This window comes from Mercenaria mercenaria, chromosome 1, assembly GCF_021730395.1.
Source record: "Mercenaria mercenaria strain notata chromosome 1, MADL_Memer_1, whole genome shotgun sequence".
Taxonomy (NCBI): domain Eukaryota; kingdom Metazoa; phylum Mollusca; class Bivalvia; order Venerida; family Veneridae; genus Mercenaria; species Mercenaria mercenaria.
The window spans coordinates 30,801,866-30,821,266 of NC_069361.1; the positions used below are offsets into that span (position 1 = coordinate 30,801,866).

Genomic DNA, 19,401 nt, shown 5'->3' on the forward strand with positions numbered 1-19,401 from the left:
CTAACCTATACACAAAACGTAACCAAGAAATCTGATTTTTAAGGCCAAAAGGGGCCATAATTCTTGCAAAATGCAATATAGAGTTACGGTACTTGCTGTGCAGAGTCAGCTTTTAATGGCAAATAACTGCTCCAAAAGCAATAACTTTGACCGTTAAGGAAAAAGGTTGACCTCAACGCAGAACTTAACCAAGAAATCTGATATTTTCTTAGTCAAAGAGGGGCCATTATTCTTGCAAAATGCAGGATGGAGTTATGTTTCTTGCTGTATAGAGTCAGCTATTGATGGTGCACAAGTGTTGCAAGTTTTAAAGCAATAGCTTTGACAGTTTTATAGAGAAAAGCTGACCTAAACACAAAACTTAATCAGGCAGCGCCAACGCCATCAAGTGATGACAATAACTCATCATTGGTTTTTTTTTGTTTTTTTTTTTTTCAAAAAAAACCCAAACAAATATTGATTTGCATATCTACAATAAATGATATTGTTACGTAAGATTCATAAAGTCATAAGAGTCTTGCAGCAATGCATTAAAGAGAACCATATTGAAACAGGTTATGAATTAACATTAACAAATGTCATTTAGAGAGGTACTGGATACGGATTTAAATTGAAAGTGCAAAGTGAAATAATAATACATTAAAATGAAATATAGAGTATAAACAACAAAACAAGAAAAAACGTAAAGAAAGATGGAAGGGATGAACAGGTAAGGTACACCGTGAAAAAATGAATAGCAGAATCTTGATTTCAACATGTATAGATAATTTCAGGCAAATATAGCGTGTATGGAGTTTGCTATTTATCAAAATGTACATCATTTTTATCTCGAAAATCTTTTCTCTTATGTATTTTTGAACAGCAATAAAGATTGATATTTTGGAGTCGAGAGATAATGAACTATTACCCTTAATGATGACATTGATAGAAGAGTTACAGAACTAGGAGAATTGCAAAATAAAAATAAATTTACAATTCCAACACCAAAATAAAAAAAATAGTTTGCAGTTTGTAATTTCAAATAACAACACGTAGAAGCAACTGAAACATACAATTTAAAAGCCGGAAATGCCCCAGCTAATATAATCTATTTGAGAAACTATGTCCCGGTTCAATACCTGTCTTAAACCGCAAAATGAAAATTCATTTTTGCAATTTGAACTGCAAAATGCTTACGCGCCGACGTTCTGTTACGCAAGGCCATTATGATATTAGCGAATGAGGCACACATACTCGTTATCGGTATTGTTTTTACAGGTATAAAATAATTCTTATACTGGAGCTTTCTGACACATGCGAAGAATTACTACCATGTCCAAAAGTTATGGTTCAACTTTCTCAGTGCAGTTAGAAGCTCAGAGATTCCTGCGACTTCGCACCATAAACCGCTTGATAGGTCTTCACTAAGCTTGTTCTAAAACATCCATGCATGAACGTCTTTCAAACATTACTCGCTAGGTTTGAACAAAATCTCATGCCTTTGTCATAATCGTAAAGATTGTGAATTCGATTATGCAAATTGTAGGGGATTTCCCTTCGCATTCGTTAATAATAATATTCATGGAAAGAGCTCAACTGTAAAAAAAAAAAAGAAATATCATCCGTCGCATTTTAAGCCTCGTGAAAATCAAACTGGGTACATTTATTAGTCATTGCAAGATTTCAACTTCCTTCTTGCTTTTGATTGGTTGTTCTTTTGTTTTTGCAAATATGGCTAGGCTCCAAAGCAAGCAAGGTATAATTGCAAGCATTTAAGTGAGAATCTGGGCATTGTACGCATTTGAAACTTCTATTTTGCGTCATGAAACTTGGAAAAGAAATGGAATTAGACAAGTCAAAAACGGTTCTTCAGGTTTGAATAGTTTATCTATTCTACATTTTTTCATTTAATTCCTACCTATCTAATCGTTTCTACTTGTCTTCCGGTCTGTCTTGTCTGGTCTGGCTGGTCTATCTATCTGTTTGTCTGTCTGTCTGTCTATGTTTCTCAAGTACGTTTATGTGGTCTACTTTTTATGCTGCATGATATTTTATTTGGCACTACAACTCTGTTAAGTTACGAGAACATTTAGATCATTTAGCGTTGGCACCATTTGTTCTCAGTCTCACAAGTCATAGACTTAAAAACGTTGTATCATATCTTATATCTTATAATCCACCAAAATATCATTTTAGTTATTTATCACTCAACGTGTGCTTTTATTAATAATTGAAAGTTCTAATGGAATAACAATACGACATTATGATTTTATTTATTTATTTGATTTGATTTATTTTATGATTTCATCCCAATTTGAAGCTAAATAGTCACAAATGTGCGCATGGAAGTCCACAATTTATAAATGAGCGACATACGCAAAGCAGTAAAATATGACAAAAGCAGCTGCTCGCCCGTGATGAAATAATGCAAGGAGGGGCATCTCTTAGGCCCCCGCCATCAAAGCTGGAAAGTCGCCATGTGACCTAAACGAATTGTGTTGCGTCCACGTTAAACCCAACAACAACAAAAATCGTCGCTATCAAGTCATATCGAAGATGAATGTAAAATTTTGGTCTCGTTGTTAACCATATTCTAGCGAAAAGTAATTATCTACACCTATTATTTGTAATCGCTAGATTTGTAAAAACAAAATTTTACTGTGTATTTTTCATTATCTACACCTATCAAACCTATAAATTGTTATCGCTCGATTTCTAAAATAAAACTTTACTGTGTGTTGTGTGACTTTTTAAAAATGGGATGAGATCGTTAATAAAATTGCGCCTGTTCGATCTTATGGATACTCTTTAAGTTATTCAAAACATATTGCTCTAAGAAGGTAAAGGTAAATTTTATTTACCGTCGTTTTCTGAAACAATGAACATAAACTCTGTAGTGCTTTTTGAGCGACCCTATTTTAAGAACAGTTAAAACCATTTATACTCTGTCCCCAGCAATTTGCCGGTGCCGATTTACAGCTTGGTCGACTGAGGCAGTCGTGATAAAGTACCTTGCACAAGGACACACAACAATGGGACTGGCCAGGAATCGAACCCGGGGCCTTCACCTCCGTAGGAAAGCGCCTTAGCCCTCTCGACCAATCATTGAATGTGTCTAAGAGTATGACAAAATTCAAAACATGGATTTTAGGTTATATTTAAGTTATTGGCAGAGCGAGATATTTTGATAAGAAAACAAATTCTCGCTGGTTAACTAGAACATTTTACATGGGCGTTGTTTATCGTGCACATAATTTATTATTATTACATTAATAGAAAGAACATTTTTGAGCAATTTAAAAAGCGACAATGAAAGTGAAAGTAGAAAGTCAATATTTTCTTATCGGCTTTTCTTTCATAATTTCCATTTAAAGCGTAACAGTTTACTTTCATACTGTATTGAATAATCCATAAACATTATACTTACCGTTTAAATGCAGGAAAAATCCTCATGGTACCCGTAAACTTATAATTTGTTGATAACCTCTCAGTTTTCGGCCGTTTTCACGTGAAAATACGAAACCGGTGTTGACATAAATGTTCTTCTTCCGGCGGTATTCGATTGCGTAAATTGGCTCTAGTACTATGCCTAATTAATTGAGTACATAAAATATTTTTCATTCACCATTGTCAACATTCTGGTTACACATGTATATCTGATTAAATAGCTTCGTGAGAAATACCCTCAAATATTTCGTGACAAACGGTCATAATAGTCTACTCCATCGGCCAAACAGTATAAAAATCTGCAAACCACTTATGTTTAATTGGATGACTATGTCTTTAATGCCGTCATACGACATTTTGCAACCAGGTCAATAACTTGTTTGTTTTATAATTTAATATTATGGTGTATCCAACATAAAAGCTTTTTAAGTCTTAGCCATAGAAAGATCAGTAAATAGCCACCTGCTATGTCAATTTTGTCTATTGGATCTTGAGAGATGATAGTAATGAACTAAGGAACAGACGGAACTCTTTCTTGAGTGCCCGGTGAGTGTCCACCATGGTAAAGACATACAAAAGTTTTAGCTTTGACAAGAACAAGTTATAGAATAATGTTTTCTTTTGGCAGTCATTTTCAGTATGGCATTTTAATGTTTTTAAAGACGTTGTTTAGGAAATAGTGGTTATCTGTTTTATTTGAAAAAAAAGACGCTTTCAATGATAAGAGGAAGAAATAAACTTGAAGACTATAAGAAAGCGTTCTTTTATTATTTTTATGAAAGAAAGGCGACAAAGTTACGACAAGGCTCCTTAGTGATAACGGGCCGCTCTTTTGATGACGTCAACGTATAGTAAAGGTAAACGTCCTTTTGATGACGTCGCAGTTGTCCCGTTTGGAAAACTAAATGACCGGGAAGCTGATTTTAATATTAAATGCAACAAAATATGTGCTGGTTATTATATAACCTTGTTTACGAATGGAAAGGAACTATAATGTTAATATAAGAAATGGATTATTTTTTTCATGCAAAATGAACTACAGAACAGGATCGGCAAATCAAACATGAATTGCTAGCGCATGAACTCCCAAAACAAAATCATTTCTTAAACACTTAGCACATACATGTAGGTAGCGAAATATAGATATTTTTCAAGCCAAAGAAAAGTATTTGTTCAGTAAGACGCGCACGCGTACACAGACAACCAGTATCTCAATTCAAGTGGGACTGTTATTAACGAAAAAGTCATCTTTATAGTTTCTACACTCGTAAAAGACTTATCTGAGATAACAGATAAAAAAGCAGTATGGCGGCCTTATTAGATACAAATTTCGACATATTCCCATCTAAATCTTCAACAAAACACGTGCTTTTTTGTAACTTGTTACTTTTTACAACTGTTAAGAGTACTCTTTCTTTTAACTTTAGCCGAAAGTTGAAAAGAAGGCAACAAACTACTTTAAAATCGCATTCCTTATCCTTTTGGCTGTCATAGCTATTGGCGGTATCTCCATCACTGCTGTTTATGTTGGAGGAAAACTTTCAAGAGACGCTTTCAAGGTATTGTTGCATCATTTTATTGTTTTGGATGCCATTCTTGTTGCTATTTCCCTTACAACTGTTTTCTTTGATGAAAAACATCAAGACATGCTTTCAACTTAAGATACTAAATACAAAGTCTCCTTCTGGAAGGTTACTAATATCTCAGCTTGATCTGATATCTGCCAATGATTTATATACAGTGTTGCGCTACATATACAATATAATTATTATAACACACAACATTTGAACTAAAATTTTCATATATAAAAATCTGCTGTTGTTTATTGCTTCTAACAAAAAGTATTCAATTTCAATAACATTTGATGGTTAAATTGATGGGAAGATATATACGAAATCATCATATCAAAGGGAGGTCATTCTAAACATTAAACACCAACAAACTCATTGGGTCCATTTGACACATGAGCTTACATTCAAATGTTTAAACGACTGGACAGGAAAAGACCAATGTTGACCTTTGAACTTCAAATATGACCGTGACCTTTGATCTAGGGATCCTGGTAGAGTGCATGTTTAATCGACTAATTATGGGAACATGTGTGCTGAGTAACATCATAAGCATTTCATGGATGAAGAGTAATAGACTGGACCGGGATGAACTTCTAATAACCTTTAATCTGCAAGTATGATCTTGACCTTTGGGCTAGTGGCCTGAGTTTGCGCAGTAAAAGTCGTCTCATTATGGGGAACATCAGTGCCAAGATTTCCCTTGTTACGGACTGGACAAGAAAAAAAACTACTGATCTTTGACCTCAAAGTTTGATATTGAACTTCAATCTAGAGATCTGAGTTCGTCTTATTATGGGAAACATTTGTGTCAAGCAACATAGAAATCCTTTGATGGATGACGGATATATGTAACAGACAGGGAAGAAAACTACTGACCATCGACCTAGGACCGTGACCTTGACTTTTGAGTTAAGGATATGGGTTTTGCCCCACACACATTGTTTCATTATTTGGAACATTTGTGCCGTGTAATATTTAAATCTCTTAAAGGATGACAGATTTATGGACAGGAGAGGAAAAAAGCATATTGACCTTCGACCTCTAATTATGACCTTGACCTTTGAGCTAGGGGTTTCAAATGTATACAAACGTATATAAACACAGTACAAGGTGCTATCACCATTACAGCTGATAATATTGGCAATAGCCATCAAAGACTTTTATTGTGTTTATGTGCGTTTGTATGCATTTGCGAGAAAAACGAAAGTAATAAGACGTCTGCTCTGAAAGACGAAACTTTAAGTACCACACAATTTTATATACATGTATTCGGTTCCTCGCGCAAGTTAGATTTTACGACATAATTAATGTTTTTTGTGAGAACTACACTATATTTTATGTTGAATAGATAGGCATCCCTTTACAGGAATATTCTGATAAGTATCAGTTCCATACAACAGACGGAGAGACCATAGATGAGACTATTACAGTAACAGACACTGATGAAGATATTAGCTTTGAAGATGGTTCTCATATCATTTTCGACTACAGTAAAGTATGTGACTATTTTTACCTTCTTTATGCGCATTTTGGAAATAAGAAACTCGTATAAATCGTACTTTTACTTTTTTGTCATGTATCTGCTTATTTATGATGTAGCCTGTACGAAACAATAACGTGTTCTTGTAATATTGTATTTCGTGCACGTCGTTGAAATAACTTTTTTTATAGGGAATGCAATTCTGTAAAGGCTAGTAAAGAATCTTGTGAAATGGTGGCTACTGACTACCTTGCCAAAGGTAAGCATGCATGTAAAATGATTGGGTGGCCTCCTCGATTTTGAAACAAAAACATCTTTACAGTATAAAGCAATACTTGTTTCCGGTAATTTAACTTGATATGCTTACTTTCACGGGATAATATTGTCCCCTTTTGATGCATGTACAGGGGTTTATGGTGATGAAAGTGGTAGAAGATGATTATGTCGTCTGCTATGTTGCCAGTTTTGAACGAAGAGATACTCATGCACCTACTGCCGAGGAACTCAAAAATATGGTACGTAGTATTTACCTCTTTAATTGTTTCGTTAGAATTTAAATGACACATTTAACAGAATTTCAAGTACTAATTTTAAAATTGGTCAGCTATTCCAACACAGGATAACGCGCGTGATATCTTGAAACAGGTAGTTGCAAGAATCTTTTTTTATGATTATGTGACCAGATTCTGCTACGTACACTCTCGTAATGACTTGTACACACTCGTAACAATGGATGAAAGTTGGCCTTTTGTTCTTCACGTATACACTTTAACGAGATATTCTTATTATATGACACATCTAAACATGTATTACATGAAATGAAGAAGACGGGTTCTTCTTTTTCAACTCTTATTTCATGCTACATATATCGTCATCAAAACGTTCGGAATAACAAATTAATTCCTTCGAAATTATAAGAAGCAAGCAAGCCACAATGTTGGATGCTTTGTACCCAACGTTTTTGTGGATTTGGGAAAATACGGTATTAAATTATCTTTATCGACGAACACAGTTTAATTTTTTGTTTATATATACAATAGCTATTTACCGCAGAGTTTTAAGAACGGAACGTTTAAAATAGAGATTAACAGGCTACTGCCTTCTGATATAATCTATCAGGTGAGGCTGATATGGGCTGGAAGTGGGGAGGCTTACCGAACCCTTCTACCAATATCTGAATTGATATCATAAACGGTATTCTGTTATTCTATTTTTCCTGTAACCTACACAAACTGCCGGGAAGAAACTATATGCATCTTATTTCGTAATAATTAGTCCATCCTTGCATTCTTCACATTCTTCCCGGCCCTTTAAAACACCTGACATCCGACCCTTTAAAAACACCTTACATCCTTGTTTTGTAAATCATTGGTGTTAACCAGCCTTTCTTGTACAAACTAAGCAGACGCTTAGACAATTACGTAACGGCTAAACGCACGCTTGGCTGAAAACAAAGTCACGGTCTGTCCACACGTTTAATACTTTATTTCCGCCGCCAACAAAATACGAATCAAGAGAAACTACTTCCGCGAATGCTTTATACCCCAGTCACACATACGGCGCGGATAGCTACGTCTAGCTACGGACAGAAACGTAGTAATCCGTATCGATCCGTACCTGAGCCGCACCTCAGAGTAGTCATTCGTATTAATCCGTACCAAAACGTGGTCAAAACGTATTCAAAACTTATTCCAAACTTGCATGTTTCTCCAACTTTTGAACATGCACAAAAGTTTGAGCGAACCGTAGCCATTTGAGCGTGACTTTAGTCCAACTTGGCTGAAACTTATTCATCCGTAGTTAAACGTACTTCAACGTGCTGTTACGTACCTCGCCGTAGCTGAACGTAGTTATCTGATGCTGCTCGTACTTAGGCATAGTTCAACGTAGTTTACCGCAGACCCGTCCGTGTGCTGGGCAAGTTGCAAGGCGCAGTAAAACGTAATTCAACGTAGTACCTCGCACCTATCCGTACTTATTCGCGTCCTGTATTGTTTAGTTTGTTTCCTGTTTCTCACCATTTTTCCCGTACTAAGACGTACTACTCCGTAGGTATACACCCACAGACTTATCCTATCCGCACCGTACCTCAACACACGGACATATCCGTATGTGTGACTGTAGCTTTAGGTTCACAATTAACAGTAAACGAATCTCCGAAATATGGAAAGAAGGTAAATGTTTTACAAAATAAAACGAAGAAATGCTACCAGTAGACAAACATCGACAAGCATCAAGAACACTTAGCATTTTAAATGCCGCCTATGTACCGTTCTGTATTGTCTTTTGAGGTATATTGAGAGTTGATTTTGTACAGTAGTACTTATCAAAATGCTCAAATTGATTTGAATATATCTACATTTACGACGATCTGTAAAGATTAAGTTAGGAAAAGAAAATATATAAAAATTAGTCCGTTAATATGGACGCGGACAAATTTGTTACCAGGTTAATGACGTGAATATAGAACAAGTATCAGGCAAGTGTTATCTGGCATTTTCCTTAGCAGTTGCGTAATAAATGTAACCTTTAGGCAATTTAACCACGAACTGTAGTCCATCTTTCTGCAAAAAAAAACATTACCTATTTCTACGAACAAAAACTGAAAATTTTCTCTGTTTATTTATACGAAAATTACAGAAGTTGGACAATTTGACGATCTCAGAAGAGATTGATTATTATATAGACAGGTCTTCCCCAGTCGACCCAAGTATACTGTCGGAGAGATCACGTGATACATGTAAGGGGGCCGAAATATACTGGATAACAACTTACAAAATGAAAGGTCAGTAAGCAGGGCTTAAAATATAAATGTTATTTCTTTAAAAATGATAAAATGACAAATATATGGTCAAATTTGTGCAACGAAAAAAAGTGTAACATTTTAACGTCGACTTTGACACTCTTCATTATCATATGAAAGAATTTTTTTAACACACTATATCTGTTGCATTTATGAAATTTCCATCTCCGGGTATTCTGACATTTTATCTATATTTGTTATTATTACAAGCATGAAATGCGATTAAAGAGAACTAGGGCTGAAATGTCCAAAGCGTTACATAATTGTGTTAATTGAAAATAAACAGACCAAAAAAGGATTTTTAAAAAGATTAATTGTTTTTCTTATACTATGGATGTAAGAATGTTAAATGCATATGTAATCTTTCTGATGATGACTGTAGAATAAAATGCACTTGGGACAAAGATAAACCTTTTTAGCATGTTTTTTAGAATTAATAGACAGTTCTAGTTGGTTTTACTGGTGGAGATTTTGGCTAGCTATCACTTAGACTTATCTTCTTTATACAGAACAGACAAACACCAGATCTAGGTACAATTATAGCAGAAACAAGGAATGTCACACGTTTGCTTCGTATTTATAGTACATGTATATCATGTCGTTATAAAAATGATATCTTCAGAACGTCCAAATTACGGACAAAGAAAATGTTCAAAACAAAATTAAAGTATGTTGTTGGCAATAAACTGCCATTGACATTTGAACTTGTGTGGGTAAATGTTATCTGTAAACGCGTATGAGATGTTAAAAAACGAAATGGACCTACAATGTTGCTGACCTAAGTTGTGTTATAGATAAACTGACAGTCACACGCTTAGCATCTCATATATCAGACAATAAATAGCAAACGCTTATTAACATGTAATAAGGATTTGATAAACAAACACGTAAAGTATTGAAATCATAACTTTTCTAATGATGATCGGTGTCCGACTTATATATTAGTTACCGGTATCAAAGCATTTCAAAATTATCTAAAAATTTGTAAAATGTTACCAGAACATTGTATATATTGACCATTAGTGCTTTAATTAGCAGAACATTGCAATTTGTCCAAGAAGTTAACCGCACACGTTTAAATTATACTTGTAAAACCTAATTTAACGTTTTGAATGTGTAGATTTACGTGTAGCAAACAATTCGATTAAAATGTTCGAACTATTTTCAGCAGGTGCTTGATACTACGTATTACTAGTTGTTTGCTGGTAGGGATGTACAGACGTATCCGTCAGGCATTCTCAACCATCTTAAATTATTTCAAAAATAAATCTTCGTTCTGTCTCCTTATCGGAATTTCAGTGAATGGGTGTGAAAATTATCTACTTTGTAGCCATACTAAATTCATTTATCTGTAATTCAATATAATTTCAGACACAAACGGAAGAAGGCAGAAACGTTGGTTCCGTGCGCGTAGACTCATTCACAGGGTCAAAAAGCATTGCACAGCCTTTTGTCACCCTACTTTTGGCTTGGGTTTGAGTATCAGTTGCGGTGCCCATTGTAGGTTTTAGACGACTTGTGAAATTCCAGCCAACTCATAAACCTTATTATCTTCTTAAAGAGAACTTGTACTAGAGATTTATCAATTTTGTTCTATCAAAATATTTCATAACATTTCGTTGCGTCATGGCTTGAACTCAGTGTTGTTATATTTTCTGGATCATGGAGTTTTATTATGATAGAATTCCGCTTACGCCTGAAGGGTGTTGTACATTTCATTACCACTCATAAGCAAACTCAATCAAACCGAGTCTGCTATTACTCTGCGTTCTATGCTTCCAAATGAGTTTCTTACAGATTATTTTTGTCTTCTTTGAAGATTGCAGTTTTATATTTGCAATACCTTCAAGTGTACAGAGTGCATTGAAAGGGGCGGAGCTTAATTATCATCGCTATGATAAATAAAATGTAATTTGATACTTTTTGACTGAATGGAACAGTTTTCGAAAACAGCCTTGCAAACGTGAATCACAGTTCATCAAAAAATTACGTCCAGTGTTTCAATGTTAACAGAGAAAAAAGTTACAGATATATAAAGATGTAAAACTTTCATTAAATCGGGAATATGTTGAATTCAGTATTAAACAAAATGTCAAAATGGAACCATTTAATGAAATCTATTACGCGTGCAATCAAGCAAGAATAATAGCAGACTCGGTTTAACTGGTTTTCAGTCATATAATTACATTTATATGATATTATTGTTTGATTTTGTTTACGTTCTAAAGGTACAGAACATTTCAAAGACAATACGTTCAGCGATTTTTACGATATTTGCAAAACAGCAAATGGAGGGTCACCAGTTTTGTTCTGTATTGTTAAACTGGCCAACTTCAGTAATGGCGAAAGATTTGTCAAAAAGTTCCACCGTATAACGACAAATAAATGTATTCATCGAGTCAAAACTTCAACACTCATGCTGAGAGATATTACACGGGTATGAAACGTTGCCTGCGGCACAAAATGTGCCGCGCTGAAAGGAAGGCATCGCGCTTCCGACGGCGCAGGCATTGCGCAGGATGTTTACAAAAATAACGAGCACGGTGAGTAAAATTGAATGTTTTTGGTTATTGTCTTGTTACAGTAAACACATTTTAGAAATCGGGGAATGCAGCGGGATGTAGTTATGTCTTGCCGACAAATCCATGCCCAGTTTGTGAAGAAATGTGTAATATTGTTATTTTGCGCGTGTTTTTTATCGGATACAGTAACGTGAAAATTACAAAAGCAGTGAATTTTCCGAGTTATTTCACATCCTGCAGAAAAAGGAATGATGCATTTCTGTAGTATATTATAAAAAGACATGATATCTGATCGATTGAGATAAAATACATGTCAAGGAAAAGGCATATCCCCTCGTTCTGCCGACTTTTCAGTCCAGTGCCGCAGGCATCTCGATGGTGCCGCAGGCATCGCGAGGGGCGCAGTCATCTTGAATACTATTGTAGTCAGTAGTACGTGTAATTTCGACCACCTAACATGTATTAAAGTACAAAAAAAATCAATAACAATGTTGTTCCTCCAGTTATTGTGTAAGACAAATCTTCTGAATCCGAACTTTATAATATTAATAGCTATTTTAAGAAGTTTGCAGTATTCTTTCTCGCTGTTTTGGGGAATGGGGCCAGGTCGATTCCAGTTGGGAAAATCACGTCATTTTATATCGAACTGGGATCATTTTCTCCTAAAATAACAATATTCAATTACCAAACATTGCCATTAGTAACAATCATTGATGCTTACTTCAAACCAAGGTACGAAAACCAGCATTAGAGCACAAAAACTGTCATAACATTTTTCAGCCAGTTTTGATGTTTTTGTTTCAGCATCAAGTATTGTTGTTTTTATTTTCTTTACAGTTTTGGCGTACTATTTTGATTAGCGATGAGCTGAGTTCCCCCACCCCAACCCTAACAAAAAAGAAAGAAAGAAGAAAAAAAAGAAATGGCGAAAAAATCAGTTTTGGTTTTCCGAAGAAAAGGAACTAAACAAGACAAAATAAAAACAACGTAAAACACGAAACTTCCCTTACAACGATACTATTCAGAAATTTTATGTGGAAAAGAAGCAAATTATGAAGTTAACGATTGTTAAGTATCTTGTTAATTTTATATTTTCAGATGAATGTGCATTCAGTGTATATTAAAAGGGAAAAGAAAATCATTCAGAACTCCTTATCGTCAGACGTAAACTTTATGTGTACAGTCAGTGCACAGACCTAAATCATATTTGAACGACAAAGAGTGAGTAAAGTACGTTAATACTTTTGTAGAATTTCAGAACAAGTTAAGACCCATTTTGGACACATTTTTCGAAAGATATCAACTTCATTGGTTCTTTTCCACACAAAACTTGGGAACAGTAATTTTAAATATTCTTCGTTCGTATTTAAATATCTTGACCTAACAGTAAATTTGGTGCTGATGTACTGTTACAGAAAAAATGGCTCGAGATGAGCCAAAGAAGTTTCACGTTTTTACGATTTTTTGTTTGTTTTTGCGTTCTTTTTTTTTTTTTTTTTTTTGGAACGCTGGAACGCAATAACAGCGATTCTCACTTTTTTTTTGGGGGGGGGGGGGGGGGGGCAGAGAGAGAGGGATTCAGCTCACCGCTTATAAAAAGTACGCCCGAACTGTAAAGAAAAAACACTCGATGCTGAAACAAAAACAACAAAATTGGTTGAAAAATGACAAATGTTATGACAGTTTTTGTGTTCCAATGCTGGTTTTCATACCTTGCTTTGAACTAAGTATCAATAATTGTTACAAATGGAAATGTTTGGTAACTGAATATTGTTATTTTAGGAGAAATAATCCCAGTTCGATATAAAATGACGTGATTTTCTCAACTGGAAGGGATCTGGCCCCATCCCCCAAAACAGCGAGGAAAAATATTGCAAACTTCTTAAAATAGCTATTAATATTACAAAGTTCGGGTTCAGAAAAATTTGTTTTACACAATAACTGGAGGAACAACATTGTTATTGATTTTAATACATGTTAGGTGGTCGAAATTACACGTACTACTGACTACGATAGTATTCAAGATGACTGCGCCTCTCGCGATGCCTGCGGCACCATCGAGATGCCTGCGGCACTGGACTGAAAAGTCGGCAGAACGAGGGGATATGCCTTTTCCTTGACATGTATTTTATCTCAATCGATCAGATATCATGTCTTTTTATGATATACTACAGAAATGCATCATTCCTTTTTCTGCAGGATGTGAAATGACTCGGAATATTCACTGCTTTGGTAATTTTCATGTTACTGTATCCGATGAAAAACACGCGCAAAAAAACAATATTACATATTTCTTCACAAACTGGGCATGGATTTGTCGGCAAGACATAACTAAATCCCGCTGCATTCTCCGATTTCTAAAAAGTGTTTACTGTAACAAGACAATAACCAAAAACATTCAATTTTACTCACCGTGCTCGTTATTTTTGTAAACATCCTGCGCAATGCCTGCGCCGTCGGAAGCGCGATGCCTTCATTTTAGTGCGGCACATTTTGTGCCGCAGGCAACGTTTCATACCCGTGTATTAGGCTCACGTAGTATTTCTGAATCAAATATAATTGATGAATAGTTCTCACGTTACTATACATTGTGACATTGTGTTGCAGCGCATGAAAGACTGGCCAGTGTGCCGGTGACCATTACTGTGTACATTTAGTTACAATGAACTATAATGTAAATGAAGATTTCGGCTAAGGTACATGCTTTTTTCAGTCGTAAGATACGTTATTGCATAAAATTAACCTCAAACTCTCTGTGTGTGATACAACTGAAATATGAAAGTATATTGCTACTGACCATGAGAAATTGTGCAGCTGGTGTTTTAATAGGGATTTTATATAGCCAGATCAAAGTTATGGTTGTTGACTGAGTTAAAAATATGCATACAAATGGCCTAAACGTGTGTGTCGCATGTATCTCAAACAGTATTTTACCTCGGATCATGCAAAATTGTGTACCTGGGGTTTTCACTCAGCCAAACCAGAGTCATGGCCCTTGACTTAGTTTAAAATATGCATTAAAGTTTGGATAGCACATACCTTTAACCCTATTTGACTTGGGGTCATGAAACATAATAAAAGTATTATTCAGCAAGACATTGTGAAGTTGTGCATCTAGGTGTTTTGTTTGGGATTTCTTTCGGCCAGACCAGAATTATTGCATTGATTTAATCAAATATGCAAAAAGGGCGTCAAGTTTGTATCGCACGTATCTCAACTTAGAGTCATAAAACATTAGAGGAGTGTTATATACATGTAAAGTTGTACACCTGGTGTTTTGTTAAGGGTTCCACTTAGCAAGACCAGAGTTATGGTCCTTGACCTAGTGGAAAACAAACACAAAGTGCTTAAAAGTTTGTGCTGCATATGTCTTAAAAATATTTGACCTTTTGTCATGAAACCATGTAAGAATATTACTCAGTGTGGAAATTTGTGCACCTGAGTTTTGTTTTTTATTTCACTTTGAAGACCAGGGTTATGGCGCTTGACTTGTCAAAACATTCATTAAGGGCACAAAAGTTTATGACGCTTGTATGTCAAAATGTTTTTAACCTAGAATCATAAACCTTTAGAGTATTGTAATATAGCATAGTAATATAGTGCACATGTTGTTCTGTTCGAGATTCCCTCAGCAAGACAAGACTTATAGTTCTTAATTTAGTGACAGATGCACATAAAGTGCTTAAAAATTTGTGTTGCATATATCTTCAAAAAATAAATTCACCTGGAATCAAGAAACCATGTACAGTGACAGGAAGCTGGGGCACCAGTGTCCTATAGACACACGTCTAGTTTTATTTGATGCACAGTGTTTTAATGTGGAACTGTTTTTATGAACACAAACGAATATCTATGACTATATGACTACAATGTTCAGTTATCATACTGTGCGCAATGCTTAATGTAGCATTAACAAATATATTTGTTTCTTTCATTATGATGTAATTATCTTTATGTGTTTTGTTTTCTAAAATGTAGAGCTATTATGTTATGCGTAGCGTTTTAATGTAGAACCCCTTTTTACATCTTTGCTACTTACTTGAAACAATAGACATTTCTTGTGCTTTCGTTTCACTATTATTGTAAAGTAGAGTTAAATTGCTATGTGCAGTATTTGTATGCAGAGCTTTTTATGAGCATTAATGAATATTCTTTTTGTACTTTGACTATACCATTACTAAAATGTGGAGTTATTTTATTATTTGCAGCAACTTACCTTAAGGTGCTTATGCGCGTTCTGGTAAGATTTCTTTCTACAAAGTAGACTTATTAAACCCTGATTTTTCTTCAGAATGTACTTAGAAAATTCGGCAAAGAAAAGAGAGATGACTTTTTTTCCCTAGATTAATTTGAAAATGTTGGACCTCACGCAAATATTAATGATGGAAAACTATGGGAAAATCATAATTTTGATGACATTGCGTTTTTCTACAAGGTAGATTCTAAAGAAACTTATCAAAATTATAAATTAGCATATGATGTATAATATGGTAAAATAAATTGTATATGTCTGTGTGCTTGTTTTTAAGATATTTGCCCATGATTAAAGAGATCCGAACTTATGGCTAATCATCTTGGATTTAGGACAATTTTTGAATTATATAACGTGTAATATTTTAATGTCATGGTTTACCTCTAGACAGATGATAACATTGCCGTTTTAATAAATTTACTCACAGGTTGCCACTAATTCATAACATGATTTTCCTTTCCACATGTCAGGTCCAGTCATTCTACGGTATCCGGATAAATGACCCTACGCCATTGCTGTTTATCAAACGTGAAGAACTACCTTAAGATTTAAAATAATATTCGCATCAATTATTAAATGATTTTCTGCTTTACTACCTACAATCGAAATGTTGAACATTTGTTAAGACTTAAATATGACCTTTAAATAGTTATATTTGATATTGTCTTAGATCATTTATCTTTTACATTTATTAGTACCAGACTTAAACTGTCCTAGCACTACAGCAACATTGGAAGGTTTTTAAATTATATTTCTTTTAATTATCTTCATTAATTTTGTTATCAGTTTTCTCATGTACTCTCATAAGTCTCCGTTCTTTATTTCACTTCATAAAGTTATTATGTTTGCCAGACCTCCTTATAGCACTTCACATGTCTGTTTTTATGCACAGAGACCTTATATGTATGTGCCTGACCACCTTTGAGGATTTCATTGTACAGCTGTTTGCCATCATGTAAGAGTATCATGTCATCATATAACGTTCCATGGAAATTTGCTTTTGATATATACAGTTTAATTTTATTCTCTTCAGTCGTTAATTACAACAGGTGGTAATATAAAGTATCCAGTAAGGAAAATGATGCATTCGAATGTCTAATATTGAATTTATTAGATAAACGCACTTACATGTACGAACCGAATTTAAATAAACAAAACAAACTCTTACAGTAAACTTTCCCAATTGTGCACGGGTTGATTATTTGTCAAACAATTAAAGCCTGGCATTTGCAGTTGAGCAAAACTTCAACATACATTTCAGATACATTCAAATAACAATGTTTTCTGTAATGTGAACTATTTTTATTAAGTTCAGAAAACAAAACAGAAGCATTTGGCGAATTATCCCTAGATATATTCAACCTATCTGACAGAAACTGTTTTTTTTTTTTGTTGTTGTTTTGTTTTGGGTTTAACGCCATTTTTCAACAGTATTTCAGTCATGTAACGGCGGGCAGTTAGCCTAACCAGTGTTCCTGGATTCTGTACCAGTACAAACCTGTTCTCCGCAAGTAACTGCCAACTTCCCCACATGAATTATCAGAGGTGGAGGACGAATGATTTCAGACACAATGTCTTTTATCAAATCGTCACGGAGAACATACGCCCCGCCCAGGGATCGAACTCGCGACCCCGCGATCCGTAGACCAACGCTCTCCCTACTGAGCTAAGTGGGCGGGTTGAAAGAAACTGTAGCACTAATACATGCCATCTAATATCTTAGACAATATAGAGAAAGGTATTTTATCAAACAGTTCCAGTATTCTGCCCGAATGAAGTTGTTTCTAGTCTTTGTCCAGATACTCCAGCAAGAAAACACCCTATATCCCTCCTTTAAGATGACCTTGTTTATTACATGTGCTAGAGGAAGTGGTGCTCTTTATAATTTTGCGCATGCGTAATAGTCTCCAATGGATTCCAACATGGCTGCAAAACGTTTGTTAACACTCCAAATACGCATGCAACGGAAATTGTAGGTTGAACCCATTGACCTTATAAGAAACCTAATAAAAACATGCTTTGTTAAAAGACATATGTTAGCCAAAATAAATTCACGTACACTTACCTGTTAACAGATTGGCATTAGCTAAATAAATATCTTGAGACGGGGAAATTTTCTGGTTATCTAGTTAATGTTTGCGATTTTTTTTCCCAATAAGATAAATATTTTAACACAAGTTATAGTCCCAAGATTGGCCAGAACTGCCAACGTTCAAGCTATTTTTACTACAAACATTCGTGTCACTTCACATAAATAAATGCTTAACGTGAAACGATTCGAGTTAGCAGTTTTTGGACAAATGGAATACTCTGCACATAATTGTTTTTTTACATAACTATAGCAACACGTATCTTGTTTTGTTAAGATTGTGTTACCAATAACAATGAAGTCACCACAGATTCGTGTAAGCATTCTAGGCAACAGGTATCGACATATTCATCGCTTATTATTTACATTTCTGAAATAAGGACTTCCAATCGATGTGATTTGGTTTTATGGATGCAGCAACCAGCAAGGGACAGTCACAAACAGGTCTTAAACACTTGGTTTTCATTCATTACCTCAAAGAAAACATGAGGTATGAAATCAACTTTTACTGCTATAATCACGTTACAGCCAACTAAATGTACAGACACTGTTACCGCTCTTACGATCATGCAAGGGATAAGACGTGTCATACCATTGTCAGACAGCTGGGCAAATTTACTCACATACTTTATCGGATACTAAGGAACATCCAAATATAGATAAAATTAGGGTGGTGTTCAGCAATCAGCCAACCAGTGAACAATAGCCGGTGAACATTGAATCTTACTTCGTGGCATTGAGACGTTAACACTTCAGCATGTGCATTGCACCCTGATGATGCAATGTCATTAAAATAATAAAGCATGGCATAAGAGATGTTATTATAAAATACCGGCTTATTTTGTTTGAACGTGTACGCATATTTCAAAATTGAGAATGGAAGTAAATTTGCACGTATTTTCTACGTTTAGCTTGATCGAACATTTTAGTCAGCACGAACGTTATGAAATTTCTCAGCTGTATTGTGTTTGTGTTACAGCATCACGAGCATACAAAGTACTGAGCGGATTAATTTCTGTGACGTTTGAGTCTAAGAGATGAGATGCTCTAAAGATCCTCACAGCAAATTCCCTTTTCCTCGGGGTTTTCTGATAGATCCTCATCCACCGTCAGTATAGCACATGCAGACACTCTATGATATCAGTATTGCCATCATCACCTATACGTTTATAAGATGCTATAGGGATAGTACCTAAAATTTCAAATTATGAAAAACAATAAGAATATTAACGTTGATTGCTTATATATATAATCTTAA

General features: G+C 34.9%; 1 protein-coding gene and 1 long non-coding RNA gene across 2 annotated transcripts in view; both read left to right on the top strand.

The window, feature by feature from the left end:
* The first annotated feature begins 1,693 nt into the window (after nt 1–1,693).
* LOC128556990 (uncharacterized) lies at nt 1,694–11,516 on the top strand. Its single transcript, XM_053543315.1, has 6 exons — nt 1,694–1,852; nt 4,854–4,985; nt 6,364–6,492; nt 6,885–6,992; nt 9,118–9,262; nt 10,652–11,516. The coding sequence occupies exons 1-6, from the start codon at nt 1,802–1,804 to the stop codon at nt 10,789–10,791; spliced, it is 705 nt and encodes a 234-aa protein (XP_053399290.1). The 5' UTR covers nt 1,694–1,801; the 3' UTR covers nt 10,792–11,516.
* A 968-nt stretch (nt 11,517–12,484) lies between these two features.
* LOC128556992 (uncharacterized) overlaps nt 12,485–19,401 on the top strand; it is a 44,618-nt gene continuing 37,701 nt past the window's right edge. The window contains exon 1 of the long non-coding RNA XR_008370966.1: nt 12,485–13,023. This is a non-coding gene — a long non-coding RNA (uncharacterized LOC128556992). The remainder of the gene's footprint in view (nt 13,024–19,401) is intronic.